The sequence below is a fragment of the Protomyctophum bolini genome, assembly GCF_963924005.1.
Source record: "Protomyctophum bolini genome assembly, chromosome: 21".
NCBI classification, from domain to species: domain Eukaryota; kingdom Metazoa; phylum Chordata; class Actinopteri; order Myctophiformes; family Myctophidae; genus Protomyctophum; species Protomyctophum bolini.
Window position 1 is genome coordinate 20,371,788 of NC_137882.1, and position 24,122 is coordinate 20,395,909.

Here is a 24,122-nt window from a genome sequence, read left to right on the forward strand (position 1 = left end):
CTGTCGTCCTCCTCCTTAATGGGGCAGTTATAGCTGAGTGGGTGGAGAGGCCGTCTGGTGATCATAAGGTTACCAGTTCGACACTCGGATCCCTCAACTACGTGTCCATGTGTCCCTGAGCAAGAGACTTTACCCCATAGCTCTCCCCCGAGTACTCGGCTGAGAAAAGCAAATACTGGGTGAACGCAGAAAAGTTAATTCCCCTCCCCTGGGGACAGTACAATACTTGTTTTGCCGTTAACTCAAACGTTGTGCAGCACTGCAGGCAACTTGGCAGGTTAAATAACTGTGAAATAGGGTGGATGTTTCTAAGGCTTTTGACTTAATGCACTTCATCTAGAGGGCCGTTTGACGTTGCTGCAGTGGTATATCTATGGTGTACGTTGGATTTTCTTGTATTTGTTGCCTGCTTTTATGATTATTGTATCTGTATTATTATATGTAAGCTTCCCTTATTTAGAGGGAGATAGATACCGGTATACAATAAAACCCCCCATGGGGAACATTAATAACAGTGCCCACCGGTGGTGCTGGGGTGGCGGTGGGAGAAAACATAACAACCAGGAACCATATGCAGAAGGAAGGCAGGAAGAGCATGCAGTCTAGTGAGCTTAAATAGCCCGCCCAATTGGTCAGCTGACTGCCACATCAGCGAATGACATGTGGGTCTTGCACACACTGAATACACCCACGTAGTAATGCAGCATATTAACCCCTTGAGTATATGAATGCACCCTTGAGCACGGCATGAAACCCCTCGAGTATATCTGACTGAACTAACTCTGCAAGCTACGTATCATTTAAACTGAAGAGAAAAACTCAAACTCAAAATAAAAAATGAATAACCTTGGCCACGACAACATCTGAAACCATATATCTTATTTTGTGCTACGTTCAGCGGGTTACTACACGTTAAGTGTGTAGAGGGAGGGTTGATGGCAGGCAGATTGACTGACAAAGTGGCGGTGTTTGCGTTGATCCGACTGGAGGCAGGGCTAATCCATGAGCATCTCCATCTGTGTCAGCTACTTCAATAAAGTCGAACACTCTCAAATCCCAGATCAGCAGAGAAATTAGCCTACTTAAGATGTAGAGGGGATTTGGGGTCGTCTCTCTGTGTGTGTGTGTGTGTGTGTGTGTGTGTGTGTGTGTGGGGGGGGATGGTTCAGGAGACATAACACTCTAGAGGAAAACCCTTTCTATCTCTTGGGGCAAGTGACACATCCTCAGTCGTGATGAGGACAGGAGACACGATCCCGCTTATGAAAAAGGATAAATGTCATCAACCACTATTATTCTGCTGAGATTACATAAAGCTTGCACGTTTGAAATTTGCAAAGCATGTAATGAGGAGAGAGTATTTCACAGAAATGGCGTGTTTCCTCCTCCGCGTCATCAGTGCCCATACCCGAAGGCGGGGTTGGCGAAAGGGCCTTTCTGTGTGGAGTTTGCATGTTCTCCCCGTGTCCCCTAGGGTAGGTACCCTCACAAAAACATGCAGTAATCCTGGTCTCTAAACTGCCTCCCCCTGGCCAGCCGGGGCGCCTGATGGAGGGGAAAGGAACTGGTTGGAATAACGTGTTCCTTCTACGCGCTACGTCCAACCAGGGACACTCCCCCCTGTCAGGTGTAAAGGAGCAACTTGGACACTCAGGCATGAAGGAAGCATGAGTTCAAGTCCGTTGCTCTCCCCATGTCCCCCATATATGGGGACTAGGTTGGTGGAGGGTGTGTAGAGCCACATTAGATATTTGACACAGGGGTGAAAAATGGGTTACAAAATCGTGGGATAAAAATGATAGAGAAAAAAGTGAACTTGTGACTAACAGAGGTTAGAATCTGGATGTGGAGTGGATTTAATTATCATGTTTTTTCCGCAGTTATACCTGTATACCTGTGAGTAGCGTTTGTTTATAAACATCACATCAGTAATACTAATGATATTGCATTGCTTTACCCCCCCCCCCTTGAATTGATCTATTATCTTTGTGTAACAATCCAGAAGAGGACAGTAATCTATTATAGGCCTCAGTGGTAGAACCTATCTTGCTCTTTCCTTCCTTCAAACAAGTCTTCATCGTGGTTTGAAAAGTGAGACAGATTTATGTCCTACGCAGGATTAAAAAATGCTTTCTACTGGAGAGCCAACACAGAATGTCTGCTTGTGCACTGGAGATATTACGCTCTGAGCTTCATGCACCACCTCTTGTTGATGATGGAGTGCCGTGATGTTTGTATTGTTTCGGTTTTGTATGTGACTATGGAGTTAACATTACTCTAATAGACCCCCAGGTGTGGTTAGAATATTCAAATATGTCTTCCCTGTGTATTTTTGGCTTCTTCCTGGGGCGTCAGTGGCTCAGGGGTAGAGTGACCTAGTTCGAACCCGGGCTCCCCTAGAGTTTGTGTCGAAGTGTCCTAATTGTTCCGATGTGCAGGTTGGTGCCTTGCATGGTTTCCTCTGGCATCGGTTGGTGAATGTTTGTGTGAATGGTTGAATGTAATGCACAATCTCTGTAAAGCGACTTGGATAAAGGCACTATATAAATGCACCACTTACCATTTCCTGAAAGCTGAAAGCCTTTGAGTCAAAACATAGACATAGAAAGGTAGCTGCAATTCATTGCCGTGACGTGTATTGCAATGAGTGCGAAAGTGTGTTGTTATATGGTAAATGGTGATTGCCAAATGGTGCATTTATATAGCGCCTTTATCCAAGGCGCTTTACATAGATTGTGCATTACATTCACCCATTCACACACACATTCATACACCGATATAATAATATACACATCTTCCTCCTGGTATAATCATATTATAATCATAGTACATGGTCATGTTTTAGGGGTAAAAAAAAATCACAGCACCATCTTTAAACAGACCTACCTAACCACAAAATCTATTTATCTTTGGGAGAGTATAGGAAGACGACCTCCAACCACCACAAGAGTGTTAGTTGCATTGTATTAACATAATATGGACAAATAGATTGGTTATAATAAAGTTTTATTAAACACATTAAAATGAGTTCCGCATTGCAGCTTTAAAACTTTCCTGCATTTGAGGAAAGTGGCCATGGCCCTGAGACCTAGCATCAGTTTTCAGTGTGGGTGTGGACTGGCTAGTGATTTAGCGCCTGGTACCAAGGATAAACCTTTTGCTGTTTTCCCCAGTGAGTTCTGAACTCGGTCCTGCCAGCACTTCAAAGTACTGCTAGCTTTCCTTCTAGACACCAGGGACACCATCAGGTGAATAATAGTACACAATAGAACAGGAACCTTGCCAGGCCTATCTTGAGGAACACTTATATAACATGCTTTGGAGCCAAACTATCATGTATTTCAACCACAAGACAAAGGACCACAATGGACAGAAGATGTTCTATTCCAGTGAATGCACTGTATTGTACCTGTATTTCCCTTTTCAACATAAACTTCAAATAAATCAATCAACCAATCACTCAATAACCCTAGCATCCATATTATGGTAATGTTATGAAAACTAGAATTACATTCAGCGAAAACTGAATTTTAGTGACCCATCTACAAGCAGCTCACAGTGAGTCCAAATTTAACACTCAATTCCATATGTTGATCTGAGCCCCCATGCCAAAGCGCCAGCGCTCGCCCAGCAGTCTGCCGTCTGCCGTCACCCAGGCGGATGTGTGCACGCTTCACTCCCACAGGGCATTACTGGTTGCGACCAAAGGTCGCATTAACTATGAAAACGTGCATTTCCCGCTGGTTCGTTAGTCACGCCTCCATATATGGTCATGCCACGTGACATCACGTGACATCATCAAGACATTGCCCCCGCTGCCACCCATATATATAGAGCTGACCTGTTCTGACATTCCATATGTTGATCTGACCTCATCAAACCCTGTACACTCAAGACACGCTCCATATATGGCCAGACCTCGTCAAACCCTGTACACTCAAGACCCTGCCCCCGCTGCCACCCTTAGATCTTCATACATGGAGCTGACCTGTTCTGACATTCCATATGTTAATCTGACATCGTCAAACCCTGTACACTCAAGACACGCTCCATATATAGCCAGTACAGAATTCATTCCATATGTTGATCTGACCCTTCAGACGGATGCGTAAAGGGCACTTCTCGCCCTCAGGGCGTCTTACTGGTGATAAGTAAATGTTAATTAAATTGTGAACCCACATGCAAATATATAAGCTCTCAATTAATTTTAGTGATTGATGTTTTCAGAAGTATAAGATTACAGAACTAATTGCAATTACTTAAGTCAGGGCCAATGAAAACAAAAGTTATTGCATGTCCTTTCTGTGGTGTTACACAGTGTGTGCACGTGTGTACATGAACTTGCTACTTGAAATGGATGGATTTTGACATGTGGTGTTCCCACAACCTTCTACTGTGCATTGTTTATTACATACAGCGCAAAATGTTACATTCAGACTAATAAGACTATATCATAACAATGCATTGGTATACTGGCATTGCCACAGGTTTGGGAAACAACTGACAACTGTTGACACATAAACTTAATTGCATTGAACTACAGAAGCAATTCACTGACAGTTAAATGACACTTGTGTAAATGGTTAGGAAGTCGCCATGGCTTTGCAACACAGTCCCGGAGCGCTAGGGTTCATGCGGAAACATTAAGGGGAACATTGCCCTTGATGTTTCATGGGCCAAGCAAGGACACAACATCCAGCTGACATCCACCAGTGGCCTGTCCAGGTTGGAACCAGCAAGTGTACTACAAACATAATCACACTGGAATGCTTTCAGTGTAGTATGTTTCAGTGCCCAAGACACAGACCAAAGCTAGCATTCCCCTAAAGAGACCAAATTGAATTACCTTGTCCCAGGGAGCTCCCCGGGGTAATGTGGTACCTAACAGTCAATTTATCTGCATCTATTGAAGGGAACAACAACACAACCTCCTCCGGGGGAGGATGGAATTAAAATTTTCCTCCGGCGTCCTCAGAGTGATCGCTCAAATGATTCCGACAAACGTCTTCTTCTGAACACGGTCTGCAAGGGGGGATGGTATATGCTTTGCCACGACCGCAACTTGACTAAGGATTGTTATTATTTGAATTTGTGAGAAAACACAGATTCCCACCTGTGCTAAAAGTAAAATCACATAGAAAAACAGTTCCTCTTTTTATAGATCGGTAATGTGAAGTGGCTTGCTATAGCTGAACATTTGGGTGGAGGCTCTTCCTTGGCTGACTGGGCGTGTGCATGCTACACGTTTCGCGCTGCTTGGTCCAGTCGAGTACTGCCTAAGATTAGCTGTTCACAGACACACGTGTCACCATGAACCACTGTCTGCCCTATAGTTCAATCCCTTTCTTTCTTTCAATATTTTCTTTTCACTATTTCACAAACTGATACATGACTCACATACGCGCCAAATAACACAAACAAACTGACATACATACTAACGTACATTATTCATACATACATCATTGTATATTATATATATATATATATATATATATATACCGGTATATACACATACTTTTATATTCATATTGTCTTCGAACTAATCACTAATAACACCTTTGTATTTGACAGGAAATTGGTTCCTTAATTTGGTTCCTTTTGCAAATTAAACCCCTTGATAATATTTCTGCATATTCTCCTCCAATATTTCCACAACTGGACCCCAATCTTGTTCTCACCTTGGAGAACATGTGTGAGCTTTACTAGTGGGAGCAGTTGCAGAACATTGTGGAGCCAACCTTGTAATATTGACAACCTTGCATAGTACCATATAATACTAAGGATTCTCTTAAATCTTAAATCCTGCACCCGTTATAATTTATATTTGGTTTTTAACTTCCACCCAAAAAATAATAATTTCCGGACAGAGCCACATTAGATGCACTATGTACCCACGTTTTACCGGAGCAGTCTTTGTCATATAATTGCCACCTTTGACATGGTGTAGTTTGTAATTGCAATAATTCAATCCCATGGCCGGGTCATACCAAAGACTACAAAATAATTGAATAAATGTAGCCCATGCAATCAAGTCCAGAGGTATACACATAATAGCCATCATGGCTCGGGATGTCAGAGAATCAACTTTATTGTCATATCACAATTAAAGGTGTAAAGAAGTGGGCAAATGTTGTATTTTGTGCCAGCTCTATCGTTCTTGTTGTTTTCAGAAAGAGAAAAGAAGAGGAGGGGGGAAAGGAGAGTAAGAAAAATCTAGAGACATAGGCTACAGTATGCGAGGAATCATGTAGCAATGGACATGTGATGGGTGACATTATGCAATATAGGTGACATACTGTATGCACTAGGTGACATGTGCGATAGGTGACATACTGTATGCGATAAGTGACTCATGCAAAAGGTGACAATAAGACACTATAATTATGTGACATAACTGTATATGACATGTGTGATGTGTTATGTATGATATATGACAGGTGTCACCTATTGCAATAGGTGACACATGCATTACTGAATTGATTTGTTTATGGTTTGTATGGAAAGGAGATTCTGCTCTCATCTGTCCTTGTTTGAGTCACATCTATTAGTATCGTACTGGGAAATGATCATTCCAAAATTCCAGAAATGTCCACTTAATACTGGCCCACAGCCAAATGGCTAAATGTGCACAGTGGTGAAATCACTCGGCTGCAGCATAGCCTACTGTTTCAAGTAGGTGAAAGTGTCCATATGTCCGGTTGAAGTGTACTTAAGACTGACACTGATTGCTAATCTACTCACTTCACAGAATGTTAATGGTCAACTCATTGGCAATCACAGCATGTGGTCACAGAGACAAGTGCAGAAAGGGAAGAAAACAAGTGCATGAAGAATCGAGTTTTCCTCTTGCATTTACCCAAAAACAACCGCTGTCCTTGACTGAAAAGGTCTGAATATAATCAAACCTGCTGTTGGTATAGGTTTATTCATATTATTCATATAATTATTATTCATATTATTATTCATATTAGTAGTAGTAGTAGTAGTAGTATGCAGGCACGTGCAGAGGGGGGCTAGGGGGGCTTGAGCCCCTGCCCTTTTGCAGAAAGTGCCCTTTCCCATTCTTTTTCTTTTTTTTGCCACATAAGGGCATGTGGGGGGCCAATAGAGGCTTTGTCTGGGGGGGGGGGGGGGGGTAAGGGCTTGTGTGGGGTGCAAATAAGGGCTTACTGTATGTGTGGAGGCAAATAAGGGCTTATGTGGGGGGCCAATAAGGGCTTATGTGGAGGCCAAAAAGGGCTTGTGTGGGGGGCCAATAAGGGCTTGTGTGGGGGGCCAATAAGTGCCATTGGCCCTTCAAGACGAACATTTCACAATTAATGATAATTCCACTATCATAATGAATTATCTTTTAATCTGCCATCATTCAGTTTTAGTTTCAGACTAATGAGAACATTTTGCTTATTTTACTGTCCAATGACATGAAATGGCACAAGGGACAGACCCCACAAAAAGACCACATGTTCCCTTTTCTGGAGTTTGAGCCCCTGCCCCCTCAATGCTCTCTGCACGGCCCTGAGTAGTAGTAGTATCAGCAGCAGCAGCAATAATTGTAATCAAACAATTCTGATTTTGGATATTACCAGAAACACATGGTGAGCTCTCATTTAGTTGGTTAATTAACCAAAAAGCAATCATTTACTGCACTCATTTAGTTGGTTAATTAACCAAAAAAGCAATCATTTACTTCTGTCACATTGTCACATTTATATTTTTGTCATTTACCATTATGAAATTATGTATCATAACTGGAGTTTGATCAACACACAATTTCCTATGGGGAAATATTAAAGTCTCTCTCTCTCTCTCTCTCTCTCTCTCTCTCTCTCTCTCTCTCTCTCTCTCTCTCTGTCTCTCTCTCTGTGTGGGGGGGATTTAGGTTAAGCCTGAGACAGTCCCTTCAGGGTTTCTCCTAGGACCATATGTCCAGGCCAAAAGCCACCACTACCTTCTGTCACTACATTATTTCTCCTTACAACTTACAGGATCTATGAAGCCAGCTTTCTATTTCTGGTAGCAAGTTCACAGGGCGAGATCCAAAAATAAGTGCGTGTGCGTGTGTGTGTGTGTGTGTGTGTGTGTGTGTGTGTGTGTGTGTGTGTGTGTGTGTGTGTCCAGTGGTGTACTGTAAAGTACATGTACTCAAGTACTGAACTCAAATGCAATTTCGAGATATTGTTTACTTTATTGGAGTAATTCCAAATGTCAGTACTTTTACTTCTACTCCACTGCATGGGGCGGCTGTGGCTCAGGGGGTAGAGCAGGTCGTCCGATGATCATCCATGGGTCGATGGTTCTAATCCCTGCTCCTCCTGTCTACATGTCAAAGTGTCCTGGGGGGACAGACAGACAAGACACTGATCCCTAGATTGCCTCCAATGAGCTGGTCGGTGTGAGCTTGCCACCATTGGTGTGTGAATGTGTGAAGTGAGGACACTGGCGTCGACTGTCGAACAGTAATAGACAATAGTTAGTAGCAGCGTACTTGCACGCTCTGCTTGCGCACAGCACAAGTCGGCACCTCGACAGAGTGCATGTAGTCATTATTATTATCTCACTATTTACTCCACTACAATTATTTGAAATATTTACTTTTCCGGACTTTTACTTGAGTATTTCCACATTGCAGTATTGGTACGTTTACTTAAGTAGAACATTTGAGAACTTTTTTTTCCCACCACAGGCACCACTGCTGCTGTTTCAGGGCTAAAACAACAGCTCTTTGTGATTGACATGCTGTGATTAAACCGAGCGAGAACACTGCCCCAGCTGCTCGGCTGTGGTGGCCTTGGGGAGACACACATGCCCCGAGGTTCTCAAACACATCCAGTGCTTTTTCAGAGTCAGTGGTGGAAGAATTACTCACGTTTTCTACTTAAGTAAGAGTATCAATACTGCAATTGTAGATATACTCTATTACAAGCTTTACAAAAGTAAAACTCAATGTGCGGAATGTGCCATTTTAGAAGCTCAAAATGTATACAAAAATATTTCGAAATTAACCGATCTACAGATCTACAGATTTACTGTGCAAGCTCACAATGTGTCACATCGCGGCACATTGTGAGCTTGTAGATCTGCTATTTTTAAATGGCCGAAATATATATATATACGGCTGAAGCGGTCAGTGTGTTTTGTAATAATAAATATCTGTAAAGTAAAGTAACTAGTAGTAAACTAATGTTTTCTAATAATTGTGGTGGAATAAAAAGTGCAATATTGGACTCTGAGATGTGGAGTAGAAATAAAAGTATAAGAAAATGGAAATACTTAAAGGGAACTTCCAACCGCACCTCAAGCCAACATCTGGCTGGTCTGGAAGTATCTCAGGAGCAAGATCTACAGATTCCATAGTAGGAAAAAGGAAAGCACTGGAGCGACTTGAGCAACTGGAGCCCTTTCTTTCACCCATTCAGGCCTCACCTCAAAATAATAAAAAAAAATCTAAATCCTGAGCTTGTAGATCTGCTATTTTTCAATAGCTAAATTATAACAATGTTTAAAACACCAAAAGGGGTTCCCGCCCACATTGGGTTAATAGAGCAGTGTGCATTTCCATGTTACATATCTTTCCTCAGGTCATGAACTTGACGAAGATGTAACTGACTGACCACTAAAGAAAAGGCTCCGACTGTCCCAGTTGCTCCATGTCTTTACTCTTACCTCATCGTAAAGAGTTCGATAGTGGGTGCGTTTTGCAGCAGTATGGCATCAGACCTTCATTAATGTGTACAAGGAATAATGTGGTGTGTGTGTGTGTGTGTGTGTGTGTGTGTGTGTGTGTGTGTGTGTGTGTGTGTGTGTGTGTGTGTGTGTGTGTGTGTGTGTGTGTGTGTGTGTGTGTGTGTGTGTGTGTGTGTGTGTGTGTGTGTGTGTGTGTGTGTGTGTGTGTGTGTGTGTGTGTGTGCGTGTGTGCTCGGGGGGCAGAGAGAGAGAGAGAGAGAGAGAGACATGCCAACGTCCTCCATCACGTCCTCAGCATACCCCGCACAGAATTACAATGTAGACAAGATGCTGAGTCAGCTAAAAAAAAAACCCAACGTGTTCTGGGTGCGGTAGCTACTGCATACTGAAGCAAAGGAGAAATTGCTACTAAGCATTGCAGAATAACAACGTACCATATATATATATATATATATATAGTCGCTGACGATGTCGCCGATAATGGATCCAATGTAGTATTTACTTTCGTTAATACTTTTCATTGGTTTAATATTCACAACGCAGACCGATGTAACCACTTTCAACCTGGTGGTCCTATATATTAGGCATGTCATTATAGGTAAAATACATAAACTGTGAAGCGTTGTTGTGAGTCACAGCACTGTCACGTGACAAAGTAGGCCATAGTATTGTGTGTGTAGGCCAAAGTGTGTGTGTGTGTGTGTGACATGAGAGAGAGAGAGAGAGAAAGATTTTTCTCATTATCAGTGCACATACAGTACATAACATAGTTTTTTTTTTTATGCTTTTCACTGCAGTGAAATTCCGCTGTCAACTTGAACCATGTTCTCCTGTTGGCAGGAGGTGACACTTTCAGCACACTTTGTTTGTGCCGCTCGTTCACCAAATCCTTCATGTCTTTACATTAGCTTGCATCGTCTCCGTGGGCGTGGGGCCAAGAGAACTACGTGGGGGTCGTTGCTCCAGTTGACCCAGAGGACGAATGATTTGTTTGCATTTTGTCAACATCACAACCTCTTTTCACATGCACAGCATGTGTGCACAGCACAAAAGTTCTCACAGTGCTATTTTATTTCCTTATGTCCATTTTCCTTTTTCCTTTGTCTAGCACTCACTGTCTCTCACTGCATGCATGCAATACCAGTGCACTCAAGCACTGCTCCCATCAAAGGTAGATATTTTGCACTCTGCGGGGTCTACGGTATTAACATTTAATAGAAAGGACCATTAAGACAAAAGATAGATTTCTTTTTGTAGAACAACAGCAAAAGCATCACCGCAAATGTATCCTCTTGACCCCTGAAGAGCCGGTTATGGCCCTTCTAAAAGGGGAGATGGAGGTGTGCAATACAGCAGTAGCAATAAGGTCAGTCCAGCACTCCATTGTGGTCGCGTTGTGCTGCCTTTTACGTTCTTGTGCACATGCTACAGTAAGATATACTTGCAGATGTGTCATGGCCAGAGCATGCAGTGCACAGTGACAGTCACGTGTTGCCATAGTATTTCGTGAGAGAAGCACGCAACCAGGTCAAGCCCAAAAGAAGCTTGTAGGACACACAAGCACTTTAATTAAAAGTATTGTATTACTACAATCGACAAGCTTGGCATGCTGTGAGCTTGTAGATCTGCTATTTTCAAAAACAATGTTGGAGGGGGGAAAATATTGTGTATCTTTTGAAACATTTGGTGTGGGGTCCCTGGCACAACATATTTCCATTATGGTTGTTCGTGTTTGTGGACAAAATGAACCAAGTGCGGTTTAAACAACACAGCAAGCCCAAAATAAGTAACTACACTTTAGTTTAAGCGTCTTTGAGTACCCAAAAAAACGCTATATAAAGCTCAGATATTATTATTTAGAAACAAGCCTAAAACAACCCCAAACCGCAATAACTACCAATATTTACAAGCAACTTTGCATAAAAAGAAGCCCAAAGTCGCTTCTCCACAGCTCTCCTTTAATTTCATTAATTCCAAGATAACGGCAGGCATTGAAGTAGAACACAAGGTCGTACACGTTGCAATAATTTGGTACATGAATGGCAATTCTAATTGAAGCTCATTTAAAGCCTTTTGATTATGAAATGGTGAGAACTTCAATGGCACACTCGTCTACGATACATTTAGGTATGCGGCCAAGTGCAAGCCTGGCTCAGGGAGTAGGACGCCCCTGCCTTGCAGAGTCCCTAGGCACTTTGGACTTAACATCATGTCCTGTGCTTTCGAAATCATTGGATCAATGAGCAGTAGGCAAACATCAGGTACCAGCCTATAGTTTCAAGATGCGTGTGCAGCACTTTTTGGAATGAAACCCCTCCATTCGACTTTGCAATGATAATTAGCACAGCTGCAAGGACATGAACATTCACACACGTCTCAACACTGCCAGCCATGCACATTTGCACTGCACCTGTTTTGGGATCGACGGAGAAATATGGCTGTCCTTGTAGAATGCTGTACACTATCCTCGCACTGTTTCCATATGTGGGATCGTCGGCATCAGTGGCCGTGACTTGGAACACGGATGTGCCTGCGAATGAAAACAGCAGAATTATTATTTCACTTATCTCGCAGTCCTCGCCATAAGATTTGTTTGGTTTATTTTACTCAAGAATCAATTGAGTGAACGTTATGCTAAAAAAGAGAAAAAGAGAGAAATACAAGCACAATACAATGCTTTCACTGAAATAACACGTCAAGGATAAGAAAACACAACAATGTAAGAGACTTATTTCCATTGTGGTCCTTTCCCAGCTTGGTCTTGTACAAACAGACATAACAAAGAACAGACATTGATCCCTAAGCCCACTCTAAACACGTTAGTGTAGTGAGTTAGGTCAGCAGTCTAATAACAGTAGGGCGTCACTTTATAGCTTCATGTCACTTGTCTTCATTGGAAATGACTTGCTTTGCCGCTGGTGTGAGCGTGTGTGAGTGCAGCATCAGCCTGTTGGAGTACTAACTAGGTTGAATTGATTGACTGAATACTATAATATTAACAAGTAGTGCACGTGCACCACAAGTAGTGCATGCACGTGCACCACAGTAGCTGCATCAACACAGAAATGTGTGTGAGGAAAAAACTGGTCGTACAGTCAACGGTTATGCTAAAAGGATAAACCCAAAAGCCACATGCAAGGGGACCTGTTTTCATTGTACCCAATTCATCAGTAGTACAATACAATTTGTATGGGAAACTCAGTATAGCATCAAAATGTATATTTGTTTACGTATTTATTTGATGTATTTTATTTACCAAGTGGCAGCAGTGTGGTTGGTATTGTATGGATTTTGTCTCCATTATGACTGATTCCAGGACAGAGCTTTTAATACTGTACATCCTTTGTTGAGAGCGGGAATCTGTGATTGGTTCCCTCCTCTGAGGAACAGCGTGTGGCCATTGCATTTTAGAAAGGGGCTTTTATTATATCGACTGAGAGCAGGCACTGTGATTTGTTTACCGTCTGTGGTAGTGAATGAACTGTATGAACTATTACTTTGAGTCTGCCACCTTCCCTTTTATTGGGAAGCCATGCTGAATTGAAATTCAAATGCATTCACATGGCTGCTGGTAAAAAAGACTGAAGTCCCTAATCCCATTGCCATTTCTCATTGTAAATGTTCTTTATGAAGAAAGTGCCTTGAGCGTGACCATTTTGAAAACCACTGCTATAGCACAGGAGATAATTAGATTGTGTATTGGTAAATCTCTCACAACACACTCACGGCCCAAAGAGATTGATAATGTAACGTATCCTTTCAATTCACACACAATATAACTGCTAATGTACTTATGAAGTGACTGCAATAGCCCACAATGCATTTCAGCTGAAGTGTTCATCTGCTGCAATTCATTTCTTCTTTTTTGAAATACTTTTCCAACAGGAGTACCATATTAAAGTACCTGAAAAAGCCGGGGCGCCTGATGGAGGGGAAAGGAACTGGTTGGAATAACGTGTTCCTTCCACGCGCTACGTCCAACCAGGGAAACTCCCCCCTGTCAGGTGTAAAGGAGCAACTTGGACACTCAGGCATGAAGGAAGCATGAGTTCAAGTCCGTTGCTCTCCCCATGTCCCTCATATATGGGGACTAGGTTGGCGGAGGGTGTGTAGAGCCCAGGATCACATTAGATAATTGACACAGGGGTGAAAAATGGGTTACAAAATCGTGGGATAAAAATTTAAAATAAAGTACCTGAAAAAAAGCCTGACTGGAAATGTGCCTACAGAGTATGAACACATTATTCTCCAAACCGATTTCCGAGAGCCCATTAGAAGTGCTTCAGTCCAGTACGCTGTAGCTACAGTACTTCAGAATGTGTTCAGATGGGAATCAAATGCATGTGGAACCCATGGATATATTTCACCGTGCTCAGAGTATATGCCAGATCATCTTTCTAGTAGGGTCCTGGGCACATAAATAATCTTATGTGCATCAACGTGTCTTTCATCACCTCCTATTGGTTTCAATCTGTCTCTTTTTCTACTGTCCTAAGTTGACTTATTGCGAAGGCCACAAAACATAATAGCCCTTTTAAAAACTCTAGGTTTTTCGAACAGAAAAAATGATTACTGCCGCCACTATACAGTACATCTGCCATCAGTGGAAAATGACCTTGCACACCATAAACGGGCACCAATCTTGTCAAAGTCAACACTACACTACACTCTCGCATAGTTTTAATCTATCAAGCCATTACATATTACTGTGGCTGTGCCTAACACGACCCGTCTCTCCTCTCCCATCAAGCTGGCAGTCCCGCCTGCAGCAGATTTCCCAATAGCTACAGCCACCATTACCACAACTGTTTAACTCATTTGCCGACAAATATTTTCTTTTAAAGCCTTTATCTACTTGGGCCCGTGGCGGTGAGAATTTCTGTGAAGACAATTCTATCTTGAGGGAAACCCAGGCAGGCTTTAGAAAAACTACTCCACCAGTGACCATATTTTTCTCTTGAAGCACATTGTTGAATTATTTTGCTTTAAAAAGAAGAGATTATTCTGTTCCTTTATTGATTACAGTAAGGCATCCGATACTGGAGGGACCATTGTTAATGGCATGAAATCAGATTCCTTTTAGTTTAGCTGGAGTAAAACAGGGGAAAATCTGTCACCATTATTATTCTCATTCTCATATTATTCTCATCGATTATCAACGACCTGGAGGATTACCTTTTTCACAATGGCTGTCAGTCTATTAATTATGACGACCCACTTATTGATAGCTATTTCCAGCTTTTGGTATTATTATACGCGGATGACACAATTGTCAAGTCAAATACAAAGGAGGGATTGCAGAAGGCAATTGACATGATGTGTGGTTTCTGTAAAAAGCTGGCACTAGCAAATTAAAGTTTGTTTGTAATGGAGTCAATCTAGAGATTGTCCATAGTTTCAAATACCTTGGTGTTATTATGAATTATAATGGATCATTTAAGATTAAAATTTCATCTTAAATTTCTCAAGTATATCCTAAAAGTTAAAACAACTACCTGTAATATGCACGTAGTAGTAATATGCACGTGCGTGCGTGCGTGCGTGCGTGCATGTGTGTGTGTGTGTGTGTGTGTGTGTGTGTGTAGTCTTCTGTGTTTGACATACAGTACACTGATGAAGGAGGTAGAGTGGCTGCTTAAAGATGGAGTGCCACCATTTTTTTCCACCCTAAAACATGATCATCAGGTATTATTACAATATAAGGGGGAAGAACTTTTTCCAAAAAGTGTACAGTATTTGTTAAAATCATGCTTTTATGTGGACACGCCCACCAGTTCATCAAGTATGCCTGGATTGCCTGGTGGGTGGTGATGGGTGGTGATCCACCTGAACTGAAGCCGCACCCACAGCTGTAGTTGTATGATAAAGGGGGAGGGGTTAGGGGAGGGGCTGATAGTGTGTTGTCACTATATTTTACTGTTTACTTCGTTGGCCCGTTTGACTGTCAAGGGTTCAGCCTCCAGGAAGAAACCCTAAATACAAATTTAATACACCATTGCACATAAAAACAACTCCAGGGTGTCTAATGAAGTACTATCACCTCATAGACACATGAAAAACTGGAAAAATACAAACTCTGAACCCTTAGCTGTTCCTGACGAGTAGGTTGGGGTCTTGCACGGTTTCCTCCGCCATCCGCGTAGGATTGTGTGTGTGAATGGGTGAATGTAATGTACAATTTGTAAAGAGCCTTGGATAAAGGCTCTCTATAAGTGCATCGTTTAACATGTAATAATAGTAGCAACATTGAATACAAGACACGAGGCGTCGCTCAGTGAAAATTGAGTACATTGAGAATGATGTATTCATAAAATTCAAATACAAATGTGAATATTATAATTTGGATCTTGGCGTTCAGGCTCTACTCATGCTTTGTCCATGCTCAGCACATTAGAAGACAACCATCTAACCATCTCCTTCCCCCCCAAGGGGAAAACTTAATCCTTAGGGAAAGCAGGGCCATGCTAGTGGGGCTGGGAAGACGGTGGGAGCAACAAGTCACATACAACGTTCAGAGGCTTCAATATACTGCCAATTTGCTTGACACATCACATAGCATCTCCAACATAGTGCTGTACTACATGCATGCACACCTCTCGAGTGTATACTGTAACTGCCTGAACTATCTCGCAGAGTCGCAGGCTATGTTAAAAGTAGCTTATTGCCGTTCTGTGTGCCTAGCCTCGCATTCAACCTTGAATTTCCTTTATGCATCACTCCATGCAGCCTTTTACCGAGATGGGTGTTGCAGAAGATGTAGTCCTCAGTGAATATTTTGTCCTCACAGAATCTATTAAATCACTGATTTTGACACTGAAGTCCAAGATAGATTTTTTGTAGACTGTGGATTTTTGAATAGCCTGACAATCAGCAGGAATTTCCTTTTCATTTCAAGTTATTATTCTTAAAGTACTTTCAAATTATACCCCCTATACCGTTACTACCGCCACTATTGTTTCAAATTATACCCCCTATTGTTATTCCCACCAGGACGTCTGGGATTATGTTTTCACTCCTGTGAGTAAGGCAGCCTGACATGGCGGGGATCTGCACTCAGTGTGGCACACATTCTAATTTGAAACTCTCAGGCTGTTTACTTACATCATCGCAGTCGAGGGATACTGATCGGCCTGGTTGGAAGTCTGACCGAGAAAACAAACATGATATGCAACATATCATTTTTTAATGGCCGTGACTAATGATTCAGGAGCTTGAGCCAGACACCAGTATATATGCAGTCCTTTACAACCCACTTTCTTCTTCTTCTTTTTATCATCTTCCTCTTCTTTCCAATTGCCCCCTTGGTTCATCCTGGCAGCCCCAACTATGGGATAAGAAGGACTGGGGAAAATCTGGTCTGGGAGATACTGTAATCTTAACACACCAGTACAGACCGAACAGAATCTCAAAGATTAATGGTCTTCTATGGAGGGATATAAACCCACTGCAATGTACACGACAGTCTTTCTTACAGAGAGCAGCCAGGCATATTGATGCATGTCAGTTGGAAAGCTGAGAGCAAAACCGCATTAATGGAAGAGGGCCACAAGCGGATCAAAAGATAGCGTCATACAAACAGACTTTCATCTTGGCAGGCCGCTATACTGTAGAACCATGGTTCACAAAGGGAGACTATATTGGGAAAGTCATCGTTTTAAGTTTGTTTTAATGTTTTGCTGCACTGACAGAAAATAAACAAACAGCCTGATGGGGCTTCGAAAGGAACTGGTTGGAATAGCGTGTTCCTACCACGTGCTACGTCTAAACGGGGAAACTCCCCCCTGTCAGCTTGGGGGGACTGTAGACAAAAAAAAAAGAAAATAAACAAACAGGAGCCAGGTGCCTTTAGCGCATTTAGCAAATATGCAAAGAAAAATCATAATAGAATAATTTTCCTGTCATGTTCAAAATACTATATTACAAAAATATATTTTGGATGCATAACCCAACATTTGCAAAACAAATTGCACTGTCAGCCACAATGCGTATGTTTCAACTTTCCTTCTGTTTTTATTTTCTTTGTGGTGGTGTCATCTGTAACGTTAACTGTGTTTTACACTGTTGTCACTGGCATAACTACAGCGTTGTAAATAACTAAGTACTGTAGCCTACTAAAGTACAAATGTAAGGTATTCTTTTTTTTTCTCCAGTTTTCAGTACTTTTACTTGTACTCCAATACATCTCAGAGGAAAATATATATATACTTTTACTCCAATTATTTGAAAACTTGTTGCTTTGTAGATTTTGATTATTATTACTTACTAGTCCATACCCGTGCAGGCTTAACTAACAGCCAAACACACGCAGGCATGTGAGGTGTGTACTGTACTGTACTGTACTGTACTGTACTGTACTGTGCTGTGCTGTGCTGTGCTGTACTGTACTGTACTGTACTGTACTGTACTGTACTGTACTGTACTGTACTGTACTGTACTGTACTGTACTGTGCTGTGCTGTGCTGTGCTGTGCTGTGCTGTACTGTACTGTACTGTACTGTACTGTACTGTACTCTCTATCCCCACACCTCTCTCCCCCCTCTCTCTCTGCCACTTATATTGTCAAACTCATTATGTTCTCAGCCAATTTTCAGAGAAAAGTATGTGGAAAGGCCGTGGCTAATACAGAAACTAAAATGGTCGCTCAGAGGCAGTGCAAGCGAGGCCCTAGCAACCGTGCCTAGCCTATAGCGATTCCAAAAATGGAAAATAGCGAGACATTCTTACAGTATATTAATATAAAGCACATTAACCACTTCAGCCCTATATCCATTTCCACCATTTGAAATCTACAAGCTCACAATGTGTCTCATCGCGACGCATTGTGAGCTCGTAGATCTGCTATTTTCTAAATAGTTTTATACAATTTATACATTCGAAAATGTGTGAAATGGGACATTCTGCATAATGAGTAAGCCTATTTTAACTTTTTCACAAGTAAAACATGTGAGTAGCCTACTTATTCCACCACTGTAACTAACTAATTGTGTTGCACCAGGCGGGATAATTGTTTAGGGTGTATACTAGCGGTGTAACAATAGTAATATCTTAATTTCAAGAAACAAAGTATATTGAAATGTATACAGCAACATGTATCCTTTGACTTTGTATTGTTTTGTTTTGCAATACAAATAATCTGAAGCGAATATTATGTATCGTATGATTTGTATCATCAACCATGTATATGTGATACATAATGTATTGCTGTTAAAATGTATCGTTACATCGCTAGTGTATAGGTTTGTATACCTTTAGCAATAATTCATTTGAGGGTGTCTTTATTGTTATGCACAGAGAGAGGCCTTGAATTGAAGTATAGAGACATCTCTCTCTCTCTCTCTCTCACTCTCTCTCTCTCTCTCAATCTCTCTCTCTCTCAAAAAGCAGCTAAATACAGCCCATCAACTTCACCCATGTCCATTTGTGCTCGCTGCGAGTGTGTCACTGTGACAAGCCCTAACACACTGAAAGCGTTACAGACGAAGAATGTCACTGTCACTGATGTGCCTCAAGTCAGGACACTTGAAGTGTCAAATAATCGCTCTATTAGGGCTGTACCAACACAAACGCATCCATGCACACACGTACACATGTGGGATTAGTTGTATATTGCAGTATGTACCTCCGTCCTCTCTCTCTCTCTCTCTCTCTCTCTCTCTCTCTCTCTCTCATAAGCCACTGTAACCTTCTTATGAATAAAAGTAATTGTTGTCCAATCTGTATCGTAGAGTAGGCCTATGTACAAACAACATAACTTGTAGGGGGTGGTTGTATTTAATTTGTCTCCCTGCACTTGAGACATTTAGATCGTGTCAAAGGTCACAAATGGACACAAATCTGACACAAATTTTGACCTGATAGTCAGGCTCTAGTAGTAATACTTGCCGAGCCATGTGGTACACACACACCCCCTCGGCATGAAGCTATATGTCGCAGGGACAGCCCTTGATGTTCTAAATAGAGAGTCTTTGGTAAGACCTGGCCGGGGATCGACCTCTGACCTCCCAGTCTCACTGTCGGCGGACAGTCTAACCACAAGGCCACTGATTGGTCAGGCTCTATTACCTCCCTCCTGCACATGTGCAGGAGACCGGTTGTAAACCCGGGGTAGAAGAGGAAAGTTACATAAATTATAGCAGCTTTCAATTATATAAGAAGAATACTTTAAACAACTGTATTAATCCCAATAGGGGCAATACGTTTGGAGCGGATTTTAACAGAGAAAGTTGGTAACATACACCATTATACATTATGCAAATATCCCAATCTCCCTCAATATAAATATATTTTCGCATTCTCAAGTAACGAGGTGTAAATCAATAACAACAAGGGATAAATTATTTAGGGATGAATAATTCTGAACGGTGGTTCGTTTTGCCAGCAGGTAAAACACAACAAAACAAAACATGTCCAGGAGAAGCTTGCAGCTTTAGTAGTTTCACTACTCACGAAGTTGTACACAGATCGGTGCAGTTATTGGTGAAAACATGAATTGTCCTGTTGTAGCGCCACCATGAGGCTGATTAGATTTTTGTAAGTGGCAATTCACTGGATTGTTTCCCAGCCGAGTGTGCGGCGGCTGGGATGAGGATCAGCGTCTCCAAATCTGAGGCCATGGTTCTCAGCAGGAAACCGGTGGATTGTGCTAATGTTCAAGTTCATTTTTAGTGGAAATGGATCTCTCTAGGGGAGACGCCCGAGAGGCATCCTCACCAGATGCCAGTTTATCATGACCACCTGAGCCGTCAACAGCTGGGTGAACCGTGAAGCTGAAACTAAAGGATCAATAAAGGTCTACCTAGATATTGGCACTGGAGTTAACCACCCCTAACAGAAATCGCAATCCTTGGCTTTTAAAACCCTGTTAAACACCAACCTAGCGAAGTGGTTGACAGGAGTGTGTGTGTGTGTGTGTGTGTGTGTGTGTGTGTGTGTGTGTGTGTGTGTGTGTGTGTGTGTGTGTGTGTGTGTGTGCGCGATATTGAGAGAGCATGTCCTCGATCCCAGTTCCATTTCTGATTTCAACCGGCGTCAAAGACTCAGGAGTATAAAATTGATATTGCTTTCATCTAGCACTCAAAATGTTTTTTATTGCGCCGCTGAACAGGGCTTGAAGCAGGAATGCTGGAGCACCTGGCACACAGATAATCAATTTACTGTAGACAGGGAAAAAGAACATCACGACCAATTAGCCGCCGCACTCGTCCAGACAGCCCTCCCTCCCTTTCCTCGCCTCCTTCCTTCCTGGGGGCTGAAGAACGCCCAGTATTGACAAACTCTGCAAGGATTAGCGCTCTGGAGTGTGAGGACAGTTGATTGTTACAGCCGATTTGATGCCTCAGACACTAAACCGAAGAGGAATGACTTTAATGGACAAGAGACTGCAGCGTGGGGGGGTTGGTGGAAGGGTAATTATTTCCCCCCCCTTCACGCTGCCTGATTGGTTCCCCCGGGTCATCAATGGTGATTGATTTTTCGTCCGCACGAGCAGTGCTCAAATTTGCAGCCAACAGTGAAACTTTGAAAGGGAAGGAAGTGATCTTGTTAGAAAGGTTTCCCGAACAATTGGCACTGATAAGGAGGGGATTGGCATGTTTGCGAATGTTTTCGTGTTTTCATCACGCATTCCTCCACTTGCTCACTCACAAGCGTCGGACCCATCCTGCACACTACATTTAGACCTGTTCACACCTAAACCTTTCAAGCGGGGCACACCTCTGTGTCATTTTAGTTGTTGCTATATCATATGTGGCTGTTGTCGGGCAGAAACCTCTATATTGTGTACCAAAATCTCCTGTAGGGGGCGTCAACATAATGTGTCACGTTGTAGCGGCCGCCATACTTGGTGGTTTGTCTGGTTTGTTTACATTGAGCGACTATCCGGTGTGCTTGTATACGTTCTTTTTTTAAACTGACCTCACAATGGTGCAGACTTGCTCAGTAAATAAGTGCCACAGCAGGTCACGGCGAGGGAATGAGCCAGAAAACGGAATTAGATTTTCAGCTTTCCAGCATGGAGACAGCACCAAGGAACCCAGATTACAAAAAGACATAGAATGGCTTGGATCTTGGCTGTACGGCGGACGGGCGTATCTAAGCACAGCCGTGTTTGTTCACAACATTTTCCTTGTCCTTGTAATGTATTTGAGCCCGACGTTCTTTCTATCCATCACTATGTTGTTGCTCAATATTTACAAAAACATACCACGTTTTCACACGCTATACCTCACTGTCAGGTTTTTGTGTTTTTTTCGTAAATGTATGCTCTACTACCTTATCATACTATACAGCGTCACACAGACGTATCAAAAGTAGTGGATCCACAAGCTCGAATGGCGGCACAAAGTGGCACGCTTTGAGCTGGCAGACCTGCTACTTTTGTTATTTTTGCAACTTTCTTTTATGCAGTTATAAGTTGTTAAGTTGTTGCATATTTATAAACATGTATGAGTGTTATGAAGCCTTATAAGTGCATTCTAATGCATTATAAATGCATTTAATGCACCATAGACCTTTAGTCAAAATCTTGCTTAATGCTTTCATCTTGTGTCACTCTGTCCTAATTTCCTCTATAAGTGATGGGCATGTTAAAAGTCAACCTTCTTGACTTTTCTATCCAATATGCATTGTCAACGTCTATAATTACTGTAGCTCTATCCTTCCTCTGCATACAGTAGTTCAGATAGACAACTCTTGGAATGAAATAGAAAATATTTTGGGCATAAAATATATATGAGCGTAAAGCATACAGATTTTGGCCTCAAGGCTCTGTCTAGAAATATTTCCCTATGAGCATGGAGATGTGTATACTGAATAATTTGCCAAATAGACACCACAGGGTATGAAAAAGCAAGTTCGCCCTAAGGAAATTATACATATAAACAGAGGCCACAGGGTGGATACCGGGGAGGCGTTCGGAGCGTAAAACTTCATAAAGGCCGCATGCACAAAGCAACAGGAGCAGAGCACACATCATAACAGAAAGATAGCAGAGCAGCAGCAGGCAGAATGAGCTGGCAAACAGGGAGGTTTAACAACTTAATTGGGGACGCACAATGCCTGTCGAATGTGCAAATGTCTATAGAGCCATATACTGTAGGTAGCTACTTTATAAACAGTCGATATCAACCCTGGAATATTCCATGCCTATTCATGAGCCGATAGTAGGCTATACACAAACATGTTTGTTTGGTCTATACTGCAATATAAGCACATTTATAATGCATTATATAATGCACTTATCTTAAACAATTTGGTAATGCATCACACCATACAGGAGAATCTTATAAGATGCTCAAATAGGATTCTTTTAAGCATGCACACACCACAAGATCAGGATTATCTTAAACATGCACACACTACGAGATTTTAAAACAACGAGGCATCAGACACTACAAGATAGTATTAACGTTCTCTGGCTTGCTCGACTACAATGGAAACAAGTCCCCAGAAATGTTTGTGCTATCCTTTTATCCCTGAATGTCTGACTGTACAATCAATCAATCAATCAATCAATCAATCAATCAATCAATCTATCTATCTATCAAAGCACAGCACCATTTCATCTCACGTGACCACATGCAGAAGCAGTAGCAGTAGTAAACAACAGAGTGCATGGTAGTGAGTGAGTTTGTGCTATGACCGTGTTCTTGCCACATTTACAAGCCTCAGCTGTCCAACACACTACAGTTTCTTTGGAGTGGACGGCTGCCAAAAGTCCACTCTGCACATGTGTAAGTCCAGAGTAAAGCCGTCACTACTGCACAAATGCAGATACAGATGTAGGGTATTTCATCATGGCTACCTATAGCAGAATAAATGCAGTAGTAAATGGAGACTTGCACAATGATGACCACTGCATATTTCTAAAGCAGTCATAAAAACCTATCTTGGACCAGTTCAGCTGTATCATTCACCTGAGTACATTTTCTTGAAATGGTTGAAAGAAGCTTGATGAGTTGAAGTGGTCAGGAGAAGTTTTCAAAACCTTTCACCACATGACCTGGCATCCCTATTCTGCGTATGGCGATCAATTACGGAAAATAGCAGATCTACAAGTTTGCAATGTGACTGTTAAGCATAGGTTGGTTATTTCTGGCGAAGAGATTTGGTGAAAAAAGGAATGGGCAGAGGACCTCAGTCAACAGTGCCTGGTGCTGGGAGTCTGGTGCAACGCACAGGTCCTGGGCCTGGTGAGAGCAGTAGTGGACCTGGTGAGACGTAGGAGGGGCCCGGACAGGAGTCAACCCACAGAGCCTAGTCCTTCCAGTACCGGCAGAGTAGTTCCGGAGTAACGGATTGTGTGGCCTTGCTCATTCCTTGATGGACTAATCGAGGGTAGCTAATGGGACGTAATTCGGGATTTGATCAACCCCGGCTGGGTTGCCTGAGTGAGGGGTATATGATGTTGGTAGACCCAACATAGCATAATAGGGTTTAAA

At 42.2% G+C, this 24,122-nt stretch overlaps 1 protein-coding gene across 1 annotated transcript in view; it reads right to left on the reverse strand.

Annotated features, from left to right (window-relative positions):
• LOC308336415 (cadherin-18) overlaps positions 1-24,122 on the reverse strand; it is a gene marked incomplete at its 3' end in the record, with an annotated part of 102,078 nt that overhangs the window by 62,554 nt on the left and 15,402 nt on the right. Inside the window, exon 3 of the mRNA XM_080793778.1 lies at positions 12,095-12,214. Within this exon, the coding sequence (XP_080649904.1) occupies positions 12,095-12,214 (120 nt within the window). The remainder of the gene's footprint in view (positions 1-12,094; positions 12,215-24,122) is intronic.